The sequence below is a fragment of the Ciona intestinalis genome, chromosome 3 (genome assembly GCF_000224145.3).
Source record: "Ciona intestinalis chromosome 3, KH, whole genome shotgun sequence".
In the NCBI taxonomy this organism is placed as follows: domain Eukaryota; kingdom Metazoa; phylum Chordata; class Ascidiacea; order Phlebobranchia; family Cionidae; genus Ciona; species Ciona intestinalis.
Window position 1 is genome coordinate 4,273,634 of NC_020168.2, and position 14,141 is coordinate 4,287,774.

Here is a 14,141-nt window from a genome sequence, read left to right on the forward strand (position 1 = left end):
AATAGTAGGTCGGGGTAAGATGGTCCATGTTTTCTTTCTGTTTTCTCATCCCACTTGGTAGTAAACAAACAGTAGTTGCAGAATTATGTGTCTGTATCATCAAAAGATTGTTGGTAATTATTGGAAAGACGATTAGAAAACATGAGAGGTTATGTGCTAATGGCATCCATCTTACCCCATAATAATATAGATCTTACACATTTGTTGTATATAGCTTAGCATTTCACGTAACGTAGTAAGTTCCTTTTAAAGAAAAGCTAACAACATTGGGTTCTATATTTAAATGTCGTGTTTATACTAAGTAAAATACTACAAACTGTGACGTACAATGAGCCCGCCTGCTGGTAAAATGTTACGTTTATATACAAATAGCCGAGTTAAGTTAGTCTGTGTTGTGGTTAGTATATCTGTTAATATATTTTGAATTTTTTTTATGTAAGAGAAATTGTAACCAACGTTTCGTCTGTCATCTATTTAGAGTTTGAGGGTATATACCGCGTTGAAGAAAAAGTTTTGTTGTAGATGCCTGGTAAATTTTATTGAAAGTGTTAATGTTTAGTAATATAAAAAAAAAATTAAAAAAACATATATATTTGTATTACTGCGAGGGAAGACAGGTCACCTTCAGCACATAATATTCAAATTTCCTGATCGTGTTTTAAATATTTAACAACGGTCTATGGGAGTCGTGGGCATGCGGTTTTACATTTCTTTAACTGTTTTTTGTTTACTATCAAATAGGACGAGAAAATAGAATGAAAAGGTGTCCCATCTTCCCCCCTACCCAACTCTAAATAAATTTCTTTCGTTAATGTGTTCGCGTTTAGTGATATGAAAAACTGATCTTTCAAAGCAGGTTAGTTGTGTATAATTGTGATACGTTTTGCTACAAGACAGCTAATATGAAAAGAAGACCCACGTTAACTAACGACGAGCAGTTATGGCTGATGAATCAAGTCAAGATGAGTTCAATGACAGTGGATGAAGCTGTTAGCTGGACTGAAGCTCGAACAAATGAGTTAAGAATTGAAGAAGAAGCAAATAATAATAACAAGGTTCGCGGTTTAACCAATAGCGTTTTCTTATATAATAATGTGGGAGTTATAGATCGTTGGGGTACGGTTGTATATTTATACGTATTTTTATTTTTTGTTTTTCGTCAAATGGGAAGAGGAATAGAATAAAAGGATGTCCTATCGTCCCCAATCCTACTATATATGTTTAAATGTGATTTAAAGTTACCACCAAAAATATATAATGGTGTGAAACGCATACAGTTTTAGCGCGAGTTTTTAACTTTTTAAGTATGGTTGACAATGTACCGAAAAACATTTTGCCAACCGCTCTCTCAGAAAGCATGCTTAATCTCATATTTTTGTATCCGTTAAGCTACTACAGGCTTTTGTTGTAGATATAGCAGAAGTATACGCGCCACGCCTTCAGTTATATACGCCTCGTGCCTTCACTGGGCACCGGTAATTACTTGCCAATGGGCTTAATGGAACTTAGTTGGTAATTCTTTTTGTGGTGACTGTTAAATAAATTGATCCATTATTGACCACTCCGGGTTAATGCAATTACCATTTAGTGTTTAGTCTCTGTCCCAAGAACAAGGACTTTACCAAGCAAACCTAATCAATTCTCCAACATCGCATTGTACATAAATACAGTAATATAGTCGGGTCCGGTCACACAGTGGTTAGCGCCCTTGTCTCTAATCCAGAGGTTATAGGTTCGAGGCTTTACGCTGCTATCTTTGTGAGCGTGTGTGTTCACTTAACGGCTATTGCTTTAACCAAAAGCAGTCCCTTATAAACTGTCAGCCATACATTAAAAACACAAAAAAATATTTACCTAAAAATACCTTATGGCAACACGTAAGCGCAGGCAAAAAGTGTATATGAAACAAGACACCCGTGTATAATGACTGTGTCATTGCGCCGCAATGCGAGGATAAACAAGTTACATTCATTCATATTTTACAGGACCCAGCTGGTAGAAAAACATTCCGACCTGCTCATCTGCTGAAAACCTTGCTTCCAAAAAAAGGAGGACGAAAAATCACAACAGGGGATGCAACAAACTCTTCAGTAGTGCGTAAAAATGTCGTAAGTTTGTTGGCAATCATCCAAAATCTGTGTGCAAATTCATATTGTGATTGTTAATTCATTAACTCTTAATTAGCCTTAATTGAATACCGTTGCATGATTTCGTGTTCGCAATACGTAATGGTTAAGTAGGCAAGCGCTGCATTTGCCAAACATATTATTAACAAGAACGTTATTTTAATTGTTGACAAAATTTCGGCTTCTTTTATATATTGGGGTGGGGGAAGTTAATGTACTTTTTCATTCTATTTGGTCGTCTTATTTAGTAGTCAACAACAAACTTCTATAGACCAATGTTAATCGTTTAAAACACGATCAGGATATTTGGATGTTATTATGTGCAAAAGATATCCCATCTTTTTCCACCCTACCATATATATTACATCGCTATACTATAAGTAGAAACCATCCAGATATAAGACAGCATATATAAAGCAATGTATAATCATAGTATACTATGGTATAACGTTAATCATTAAATATTCAAAATATTATGACCTAAATTAATATCAACTATTTTCTGACTCATTCCCAAAACAAATCACATTCATTTTTGATAACCCTCAATAAAATGTATTACCAATAGCAGTCGTCTGCCAGTCGGTAGGTTTGTCAACCAGGTTACCGTAATAAAATCAAATGAACCCGAAAAACCCTTGGCGTTGTAGAAAACGTTAGAAAACGAACCTAATGGCCGCTGTCACTCTATTGCGTAATCGGGAGGTGTTTCGATTAACTAAAAGGAGGCGAGGGGTTAACCTTAGGCAGTGAGAAACAATTTATAAATGGAAGTTAAGCGTCACACGTTAGCTCGGGAAGGCCCGAAGAAAAGACGTAACCCAGACCAAAGACAAGTTGTCTGTAAAAAAATAAACTTTCCTTTTTATTTTAAAGAATCTCTGTTTAGTTTGATTGGAAAGTTCTATTTTTTTGCAATTGTTGCAAACGTTCGCTGTAATAATCGCAGAGACAAAACGAAAACTGAACACGTTGTCACAGAAAAATAAACCTTTATGTTTTGTTCAGGAGCGATCTTCGGTTTCATCGGAAGAACAAATTGAAACATCGGGAGGACAAGACCTTCGATCGAAACAAGTATACAATTTTTCAATTTATAAATGCTCAAAACATAAAGTTCCCCAGAAACGGATAATGCAAGTAAGTATTTGTATAAGCTGGTAAAGCTACCATATAATTACCGTGATATAGTAGGGTGGGGGAAGTTGGGACACATTTTCATTCTATTTTCTCGTTTCATTTGGTAGTAAACAAATAACATTCAAAAAATTATAAAGCCGTGTCCTCACGACTCCATATATTATAGATCGTTTTTATTTGTTTAAAACGCGATCAGCATAATTGGGTATTTCGTGCTGTAAAAGGTTTCCCGTTTTCCTTTCACCCTACTGAAAAAGACGCATGTGTTTGAACTTTTTAGTGTCCTTGTATCTATGATTGCACAACAAAACATGTTTTTTTAAGATGCTGTTTAGGTACATGGGATATTTCATAGAAACACAGCACATGTTTATAAGCACCTGAAAACTTATAGGTCGAATCCTTTTTTTTAGTATGACCTGTTTTTTACAATAGATTAATGTAGCCTTGTAGTTGTATAAAGCTGATTTATTTAGGAGTAAAAAACACTTGTTTTCAGATTGACTTTGGCGTCAAAGTAATTTCTCTCATCCACCATGGAAATATATTGACGAATCATCCGTTCTCGTCTCTTGTGAATGTGGACGGCCAGGTAAGGCATTTATATAGTGTTATATAATTACGTTGTATGACTATGTATATATTAGAAATGACACAAATAGTAATTGAAATCAAATATAAATTTATATGACTGTATCATTACGACTCTAAAATAGCGTTCGTAATTGGTAAAATCGCAGTTATAAATATTTTAGAAATGACACGGATGGTAAATAAAAATACTCATTTTTTATAACTGTGTTAGTATCCTATAACTAACCGCCCGAAAATTGTGACCGTTTGACCAATAATCACATCGTATTTATGGTTATGGTTCTAAGAAATTAGCAAGCGATGTCGTTTGTGAAGCATTGTATTTCGACCGCCTTGAAATTTCCTATAACTATTCAGGTACATACGTATAACTGATACCCACTATAGGCGAAAAAATTCTTAGCATGACCTCCTTTAGCTTGGTTATTGTGCGTCACTATATCGAGGTAAACGTAACATGTAAAGACAAACGTAAATGTAACTATGTATATACGTAGAAATCGTTTCGACGCAAAAAGTTACGTAACATCTTTAGGTTACTATAAGTAGGGTGGGGGGAGATGGGACATCTTTTAACACTATTTTTTTTGTCCCATTAAGTAGTAAACAAAAAATATTTAAAGAATCATAAAACTATATCCTCACGACCCCATAGGCCGTTGTTTTATTGGTTAAAACTAAATCAGGCTATTTATGTGCTAAAGGAGTCCCATCTCCCCCACCCTACTATATGTACAGATTGTTGCAAAGTTTCAACACACTACGCAGTCCAATTTCCAATCATTTTGATATAATTAGACATGATTGGGCAAATTAGTTCAAGCGGAAATCCGAAAGTGCGCCAAACACAATATCGGGCAGTGGTCTGTCGTAGTGCTGAGATCTATATTGTTTGTATTCACATTATTGGATCCGTAGTACATTGTGGCCCTTAAATGAATGAATATTTAAACTATAATAATTATTTAATTACAACGCATTGTGAGTTTACCGTGTGTTAGGTTTTGCGGCCTCGCTTTTTAATAATTAATACATGATTTTTTATCCATTAGCGTGTTATAACGACTGCTATTTTAACTGAATCTTTGTAATCGTATATTCAAAGAGAAATTATCGCACTTGGTGTTGGGGAAAGATGGATACCCTTAACACATAATATCTGATACTTCCCAATCGCGTTTTTATAACACTTAAAAAAGTTAAAAACGACCTTTTATAGTGGTGAGGATAAGGTATAGTATAATTTCGTAAATATATTTTGTTTACTACTTACTGCGACGATAAAGGAAAATAAAAACATGATTTGTCTAATCTCCATCGTCTATAAATGTTTACGTTACGTCATGTCGGTATTTAACGTAAGCTAATGTTTTAAAATTTATTTTAATTTAAACATTTTTACGTTTATGTTTTAAATCTTCTTGCGGTTACGTCAAACGTCCTCATCTGACGGTATTACGTCACTCCTTCAGCACGATTGTTAAAATGTGACGTCATATAGCATAGTATCATAGTATACAGAAGTGACTTTAGTATACTATGGTCATAGTTTTCCGCGCTAGTTCGGCGAAATAACTTTAAACTTAAAATACTTTTCACCACGTTAATGTTTAATGCATATATTCTATATTGTATTGTGGGGTAAGATGGGACCCCCTAGGCATACAGTATACAATTAACAACGGTATATGGGAATCGTAAGGATATATACGGTTATATAATTCTTTGAATAATATTTCCTTACTATCAAGTGGGAAGAGAAAATAGAATGAAAACGTGTCCCAGCTTTTCCACCGTACTACATATAGGGCGTAAATATTGCGTTTTTCCCAATTACCCTGATGGATTAAAGACTGGCGCGCTAAATACCTATTTATATACGCTTAATTGGGCAACGACAGTCATATATCGTACGTGTGGCCGGTTTCATACACCATGTGCCGCCTTATAACATACATATAGCTTAGCGGATGGTTCTTTATTGGATTAAACTATTTTGGGACCACAATTTGATCTACCCGCTAGCGACTATACGGACACTGGGTTGGAGCAATTGCCGCTAAATGCCAAAAGGCAAACATCCTACGACCTATACACAAACATTGATTGCAACGTATAGTTAGGCCCTCGAATCCGTATAGCCTTTGGTCTAGACTATAGACCATATAGATGCAAGCGTCCTAACCACAGAACTTTCATTGGTTTGAACCTACTTTCATTTTTCAGGAGGGAAAAAAAGTTTTTATTTATTTTGACGACAGCCAAGAGTTGGAACTGAACGCTGAAAACCTCGCAGATAAAACGAAAGTAGGTTGTTTAAATATCAAGTGCAACAGCGACTCTGCATTTCAGTTTACACTGGATTGTGCTATCGTTTTAATAGTTTTATTTAATTGAATATATGTATGTGGGATATGACGTGTTTAGTTATATATATTTTAAACTTGTTTCACTACAAAACATATACACGTGTGATAGTTTTAGCACAATCTACTAAATATGTTATTATCTTTTTAAAGCCATGCCCACACACCAGTTTATCAGGTATCTAATTTTATCTGCTATTTTAAACCTTTTTAAATTTTGTAAATGAATTTCGTTGTGAATAAATTTTATGCAGCAAATTTTACCCAACAACTATTTTCAGTTAATTCGTCTCCTGAACGTCATAAGCGAGCAGAACGACTGCGAAGAAAGAGGACAGCCGTTTGACCCGTGTGAAAAACTACAGCTTAGTTTTCGGGTTATCAAGGAAGGCTATTTGGAAAAGAAGGGAGCTTATTCAGCTATTAATTGGAACAGGTAAGAGTTACTAACGTTTTTAATGTTATTTTGTATACCCGGCGACCCGGCGTACTTATAAATTCGTTTATATTTCTCGTTTCCTCTTAATTCTGTGTGTAACGTAAACGTAAGCCGGAAAATAAATACTATGATCGTGACGGTTCATGCATTTCAGTTTTCTGTTGTGACCATTTTGATCTTTGTTATCATACTCGAAATAAATAAATAAACCTGAATGTTATTTTATAACAATGTATCCCACAGACGCCTCGTTGTTATTCGATCCGGAGAACTTGCGTATTACAGAGTGGAAGAGGAAGAACAAACTGCTGCTCTCAACATCATTAATCTCTCTCCTGGGAGCATCGCGATTAATCCGGAAGATTCAAACACTTTTACTATAGCAACCACGAAAGAAAGCTACAGGTTTGTGAATCTTCACACGCAAATGCATACGTGGTAGATCGTAAGCGTGCACAAGGTGTTTGAAATATGGCATCATATGTTGAAATGACCGTCATATTGCGCCGCCCGAAAAAAACGTAATACATTATGGATATTTGGTTTACGGAGACGTTTTTCGGCCGCCATGAGTGCAACTTACGTCAACCAACTGTTTGCACGTGTTGAGACATCGTAAATGCGATGGCTTCTGTCGGCCGTAATTCAGATAACACACTGCAGTAACCGCTTGGTGATTTACGCTTAAACGTTCAACAGGTAGTGTTAATGTTCATTTGTAGTCTGATAATATCTAAATTGACTGCTAGTGGCAAATTTTAATGTGTTTATGTCAATGATAATGAATTCTTCTTTAGATTCCGGATTCCTGAAAATCCTGCAGCGTCTCTTCCTTCCTCCCAAGAGACGATCCGAGATGAATGGATCAGTGCCATCCATGAAGGATGCAAGAGGAGTTATTATGAGACATCCGATTCAGGAGAAGAAGGGGAAGATGGGTTTGATCTTATCTTCCAGGTGAAGATGGCCTTTATTTCACAACATTGAGAAAAATTTGTGAAACATATTTGTGACCAAAACTTGAGGATGAAATATATGTGAAAACATTTATTTTATTTGCAGAATAATCTTTAAAACTGCAATTTTAAAACCTTGTAGTTACAATAAACGTTTTAGAAACTGTTTAGGTTTTGTTACTAATACCCAATAGCAAAATCAGTTGGTTTTTATTAACAGTGAAAACAAAAGAATTAAAACAACTTTTTATATCAAACATACTGAATGACATTATATTTTAGGAGTTAAATAAGATCAAGCAGTCTTTGTCAAGTGAGGGCGAAGGGTCTCAAGAAAATGTTCAAAGTCTTCAGAAATTGGAAGAACTCTGTGAAAACTTGAAGGAACTCCGAAAAACCTCCAGAAAACGAAGTTCCTCGAAAGCTAAAACTCCTTTAACTAATGGTCATACTGAAGATCACTTGGTGTCAAATGGAGGCGACAATGTTGGGTTGAATAAAGGTCAAATAAAGTCGAGTTCAGATGAGCCAGATACTCTGTTAGAAGCTTTGTTAAGCCAAAGTGGAGTAAATGGCCATAATGAGAAAAATGAAATAAAGGAAGAGAATCCGTACACACTTATCAAAGATCATCCAGAAGTAAATAAAAGAGAAAGCAAAATTTCCCCAAAATCAGAAGCAGGCACTCCGAATAGAGGGAGTTCCATTGGAACACCAAGTGTTTTATCCCTACCAACCACACCTGCAGCATCTAGACCTGGATCAAAACTTTTTACCCCTTCCCCACAACATGTACCAACATTGGGAATCCCACCTCCACCACCCCCTGCAGCGCCACTGCCCCCTGAAGCACCTCCACCCCCAGGTTTACCCCCTCCCCCCGGCATGTCACCAAAAGAAAGCAAATGTAAATACAGCATGAGACCGTTTCATTGGAGCGCTGTACCTAAACAGATGGTAAGTTTTGACTGTGAAACACGCTTCTTCAGGAAGTGAGCATCATATTAATACATTACTTGTTTTCAAAGAACCCAAATTACTTGGCCTATAATGCTTTTGTTACAAAATAAACTATTTAAAACATTTAATATTTTTTGTAACATGAAAAGGTTTTTCTTTAAATTTAGAAACTGTTAAAAAGATTTCAAGAGACAAAACAGATATTAATAACTTTTTATTCCCACTATTTTCCATTTCAATAGGGTTTTTTACACTTTATTAAGTTTTACTGTTTGATTCAAGATTGCAAAGAGCATGTGGAAGAACATGGAGGATTTGCGATTCTTGGTTGATCAGGAAGAATTAAACGAATTGTTCCAAGTTACAAATGATAAGAAACAAAATGAGACTCCAATTAAAGGTTGGAAGCTTATGCGAAATGTTGAAATGTATAGTGGTGCTCCACAATTTATATTTCAACTGTTGGTCTATGTCTAACTAAATAGTAGATTTAATAACATAAGGCTCCCAAACCCTAACCCATATATCCTCAAGTAAGCCTAATCTAATGTTTTTCGGAACCCTTTTGTTGAAAATTTAATATCAGAAATATCCTTCAGTAACACTTAAAAACTTAAAAAAAAAGGATTCTTTATAAGCCAAAAATAAAATTCTTACTTCAATCATTAAGCTCCAGCTGAGAAGATAAAGAAGAGAGCAGCTGAGTCTTTCTTGGATCGGAAAACTGCTCAGAATCTTGGCATCTTCCTCGCTGGATTTAAACTCAGGGGAGATGAAATGATGAGAAGAGTGAATATCATCTCGGAAGATGAAGGAGGAATCTCTACCGAACATCTTCTTGGATTGTACAAGTAAGTGAATGGTTGTGGTCCCAGGATTTTAGACAGTCAATACATCATGTATAAAATGTTGTATTATATATACAAATTTCAGTACAGTGGTTATTATTTTTTCAATTGGTGTTTAAAAATGATTAATAATGGTTTTAGTGCAGTTGCTCCATTCTCAAATAAATTTGGGGTAATGAGCCGAAAATGCCTGACATTTTTTTATTGCTTTGATTCTTCTAATAATATGGTCATATCCCACAATATTCCTTTGCAATGTATGTTGACTATTACTTATTACTGTTACACAGATTTTGTCCGGAACCTGAACTGAAAACTTTGTATGAAAAAGAAATGGAAAGAAAAGAAGAATTTTCAAAGGAGGATCGGTTTATGATGGAGGTAAATGCAAGAAATGAAATATTATGAATTATAATTTAATTCTGAAAGAGATCTTCTGGTAGTAGTTTGTTTTGTGATCTTTAATGGTTTATTGGTAGAGGGAAATGTCAGTTCTTCAAAAATCATAAAACAAACATTTGCTAGAAGATCTCTTTCAGTATTATAATTTTTAATACACCTGGTTGCAATATCATATACATAGGATAATTCAACTTGTGTACATAGGATAATTCAATAAACCAATAAAAGAACTTACTGCGGGTTCCTACACTGACAACTGTTTTTACTTCAATTAAATTATTATTTCTATTTTCCAGCTTTGTCAGATTCCGAGGTTAAATGTACGGCTTGAGATTGCCACAATAACCAGGGAACTTCCACAAGAGATAGAAGATTTACAGCCAGTAAGTTGACATCTGTTGTAACATAAAGAAGCAACATATGTTGTGTAGTTACAACTTATGTGATATCAAAATTAAACTTCTGCATTTTTTTTTCATTTCCCAAATCTTTTATACCTGCTACAGTAGCTATTTTTATACTGGAATCATAAAAAAAGTACAATTAACCTGTATTTATACAAAATGTTACTGCCAAGCAAAATACAATATAAAACTGTTTCAGATGTGTATTGTATAACACAATGTCAAGACTATAATGAAATAATGTAAAACAATGTTTTCAGGCAGTAGATCATGCCTTAGATTCTCTCAATGAAGTTATGAACAGCAAGTATTTGGAAAGATTGCTTGCTTACATATTAGCAGTAGCCAACCAGATAAATTGCTCCAACTCCAAAGGAACAGTAAAAGGAATTCGACTTTCAAGTTTGCAAAAGGTAATAGTGAAAATTTAAAATGATATCATTATTAAAACAATTTAATATCAGTTTTATTAAGTGTAGCAACCTTGTTTGCAACAAATAAATTTTGCATATAAGTTGCTGATACATCCTGTTTTTTCAATCTCATGGGTTAATTGCTTAGAATAATAAACAAATAAAAGTCAAATTGTGCAAAAACCTATATAGACACTATTATTTTCTAGTCCTACTACATTAATTACTTACAACAGTAACTTAAAAAATGCCATTTTTCATGTACAAATTTGGAGATTTTGCATCCCTAAGTATTCTACACCAAACAATAATCTTCCCCTTCTTAATTTTCAGACTTGTGTGATGAGGACAAACGATCGGAAACAAACTCTCTTGCAAGTTGTCCTCCGGATCGTAGAGAAAAATGAACCAGAACTTCTTCAACTTCCAGAAGAATTAAAATCAGTTTCAAAATCACATGCCTGTAAGTTTGTCTGCTGGTTTTGGTTTGTAGTATTTTTTTACCCAGATGAAGAGCACATGTATACGATGTCAAAATGTCAATACCTAAGTAATAAATAATAGATTTTTTACTCATTAATTTATGAGACCGGGGTTGTAAAGATTGTGCAGTTTAAATTTATATGATTTTTTTCATGTTACTTTTCCGTTTGCAGATTCCACAAAGGGGCTGTTAGCTGAAATTGACAGTAAGTTTGTGTATTTTTAACGTATACAAATTTAAAAAAATTGATGTAATTATTAAAAAAAAATTTAAACTTATTTGCTGTTTAACAAAAACTCTTCTATCCACAGTATTGAGGAAGAATATTTTTAAAGTTCGTAAAAATTGCGATTTGCTACGAAGAAAAAAAAATCAGCCAACATCTGAAGATTTGACATTTTGTACAGCAGTCGAGGTAAGTAAGAAGTCTTACTTTCTTATCATATTTTTTTCTGTAATAAACGAATTTAAATGAATGAATGTAACTTCTTTTATCTTCGCGTGGCCGGAAAACGACAGTTGTTACAACACTGGTGTTCTGTTTCATACACCTCATGCCAGCTTACCAGTTACCATGTATGTTACTTTTTGGACGATTTATATTATGTTATTTAAACCTATCATTATAGTGTTATGCATGCTAACCTTGCAGTTTATTTCAGACTCGCTTAACTGAAATTGAGAACAACATCAAACAACTGAGTGAGAAGTGTTCCGAAATTAAAAAATCACTCTCAAAAATCCTTCTCAAGTTTGGGGAAACCCCAGAAACTGACTCGCAAGATTTGTTTTCATGGTTGAGAGATTTCGTCACAAACTTTACAAAAAGTTTACCGTGATGACACCATTTTATTATTAATTTTTTGTTGTATTAATGTTTATATTTCCTGCTAGTCATCCTATTTTCAAATACCTGTTTTTTTTTATTTTAAAGTTTTTGTTTCTCTTCCATTTACAGCAAAAAACACATTTTACATGCCGAATACCATATTTTTAAATAAAGTAAGTGGAGCCAATACACACTAGTGTTAATTGTTTACTTAACAATATTCCAAAACAATTTTTACACAATACCAACATGGGCTACACAGTGTTAATTATCTTCTTCAATTTTTATTCCTTTAAGTTCTTTATGCATGGTTTGTTGTTGTCTGATTAGTTTGGTGTCGAAGGAAAAAAATAAAATAAAAACACCTGAAATTATTATGGGTTAAAATCGATTTCAATTTTAGTCTAGTCAGCCTAAATATGTTCTAACTCTAGTGAACCTAATAGAACCTGCAGTTAAATGTCTAAACTGTCTTTAACATGTACAGGAAAATACTCTAAACCTACCCAACAAATGTCCTATACGATAAACCATTTGACCAAAACATCCACTTATCTGTAATATATTAGGGTGGGGAAAGACGGGACACCTTTAGCATATAATATCCAAATGTCTTGTTCGTGATTTGAATAATTAACAACGGTATATACTCTTGGGAAATCGTGAGGATACGGCTTTATAATTCTGTGAAAGTTTTTTACCAAATGTGACGAAAATTAGAATAAAAGTATGTCCCATATTTCCCCACCCTCGCTTCTCATTTATGTATGGCTGATAAGATAACCCAACGTCTCTACTAACTTTGGGACAACCGTTAATGACCTCTGGGTTGGAGCAATTGTCGTTAGGTGTTTTTCCCAAGGACACATACGCCCACAGTATGTAGCAGCGACGAGCATTTAACCCTCCAGGTTAGAGTCAGGCGCGCTTTAACCATTGGGGTTTATTTTATAGCACGATTTAGACCACGCCCAAAAGGCTACTTCGCTCGTGGTCGTTTAGGACCTCTAGTCAGTAGCTCTAAATATATGTTTTTTTGATCATAATCATAGTTACTCTCAAGAAGACCAAGGTCCGCTAGGCAACGACCGACGCCACCCAACAATGCTAAGCTCATTCGAAGCGCCGCTAGACTGCGAACCAACCAGAAACACGCACAATACACATTACCACGAACCGCAACCTGGACTGGCCGTCTTATAAACTGAACTTACACCTCCCAACACACCATCGTTATACGTGGCTTACCGCGTTAAGAGCTGTACCGTGAAAAATGTGACACGACACATACTTCTGATCTAGCATTGGCTGATCCAATGATTTAAGATATAAAAATATAAAAAGTATGAGCTGTAGCACCTAACCATTTGCATCACATGTGTTAATGTTTGTATGTAAATATTTTGTGTATAAGAAGTGTGGAACTGTAAATTCTGAGTTACCATGGTAGGTCATGCTATAGCGATATAGAGACCCAAAAGTTAAACAGGTTCGCACGGGTTAGATTCACAATGGGATAGGCTCCCAAGTTCCATTACGAACACGTCGCGAAAAAAAGCAAACAGAAAGACAAAAAATAGCGAAAGAAAAATCGGAGCTCCGCGCAGCCTAAACACAAAGAAAAAGCGATATATATATATATCTTACCAAGGCAGGTAAAGTCGGTACCGATCGCAAGGAGTAAATTGCTAATGATTGAAAATTAATAGGCACAATATGTATACAAAAACGTCCGACACTCCATTCAAACCTTTTATCCACGGCAATGACAACCCTATTCAAAAGACCCAACATCAGCAGGGTGTAGAATTTGTATTAGAAATTTTACCCTTGTCACTAAAGTGGCGTCACAGAAATGCCCACACCATGGATTTATCAGAAAATAACAGTTCACTTCGTGTGTAGTGTAAGTGTGTGTCAATACATACAATAAACACCACAATCCCCCAACACCACCATACTCCATCCCATACAAGAAGCACAGCAACACAGCATTCTCTATGGACCAATATAATATTAATAAACATAAAGAACCGATTTTATTTGGCCGTCTCATCTAAATTTGGTTATGAAAGAGGGAAACTGCAGAAGAAACGGATTTGGGAAGATGGCTATATTTTGCTTTTAACACAAGATTGATCCGACCGAGTGATCTTCGCAATCACTAAATCTGCCGCAAT

General features: G+C 34.9%; 1 protein-coding gene across 1 annotated transcript; it reads left to right on the forward strand.

Moving 5' to 3' along the window:
* The first annotated feature begins 864 nt into the window (after window positions 1-864).
* On the forward strand, window positions 865-12,335 carry LOC100176399 (formin-like protein 3). The gene is made up of 18 exons (XM_009859857.3): window positions 865-1,055; window positions 1,986-2,108; window positions 3,135-3,266; window positions 3,766-3,858; window positions 6,087-6,167; window positions 6,508-6,662; window positions 6,909-7,070; window positions 7,463-7,622; window positions 7,904-8,578; window positions 8,864-8,981; window positions 9,252-9,432; window positions 9,720-9,810; window positions 10,128-10,214; window positions 10,496-10,648; window positions 10,982-11,111; window positions 11,305-11,337; window positions 11,444-11,547; window positions 11,795-12,335. Exons 1-18 carry the CDS (start codon window positions 903-905, stop codon window positions 11,969-11,971), a joined length of 2,808 nt encoding a protein of 935 aa, XP_009858159.2. The 5' UTR covers window positions 865-902; the 3' UTR covers window positions 11,972-12,335.
* Window positions 12,336-14,141: the final 1,806 nt, after the last annotated feature.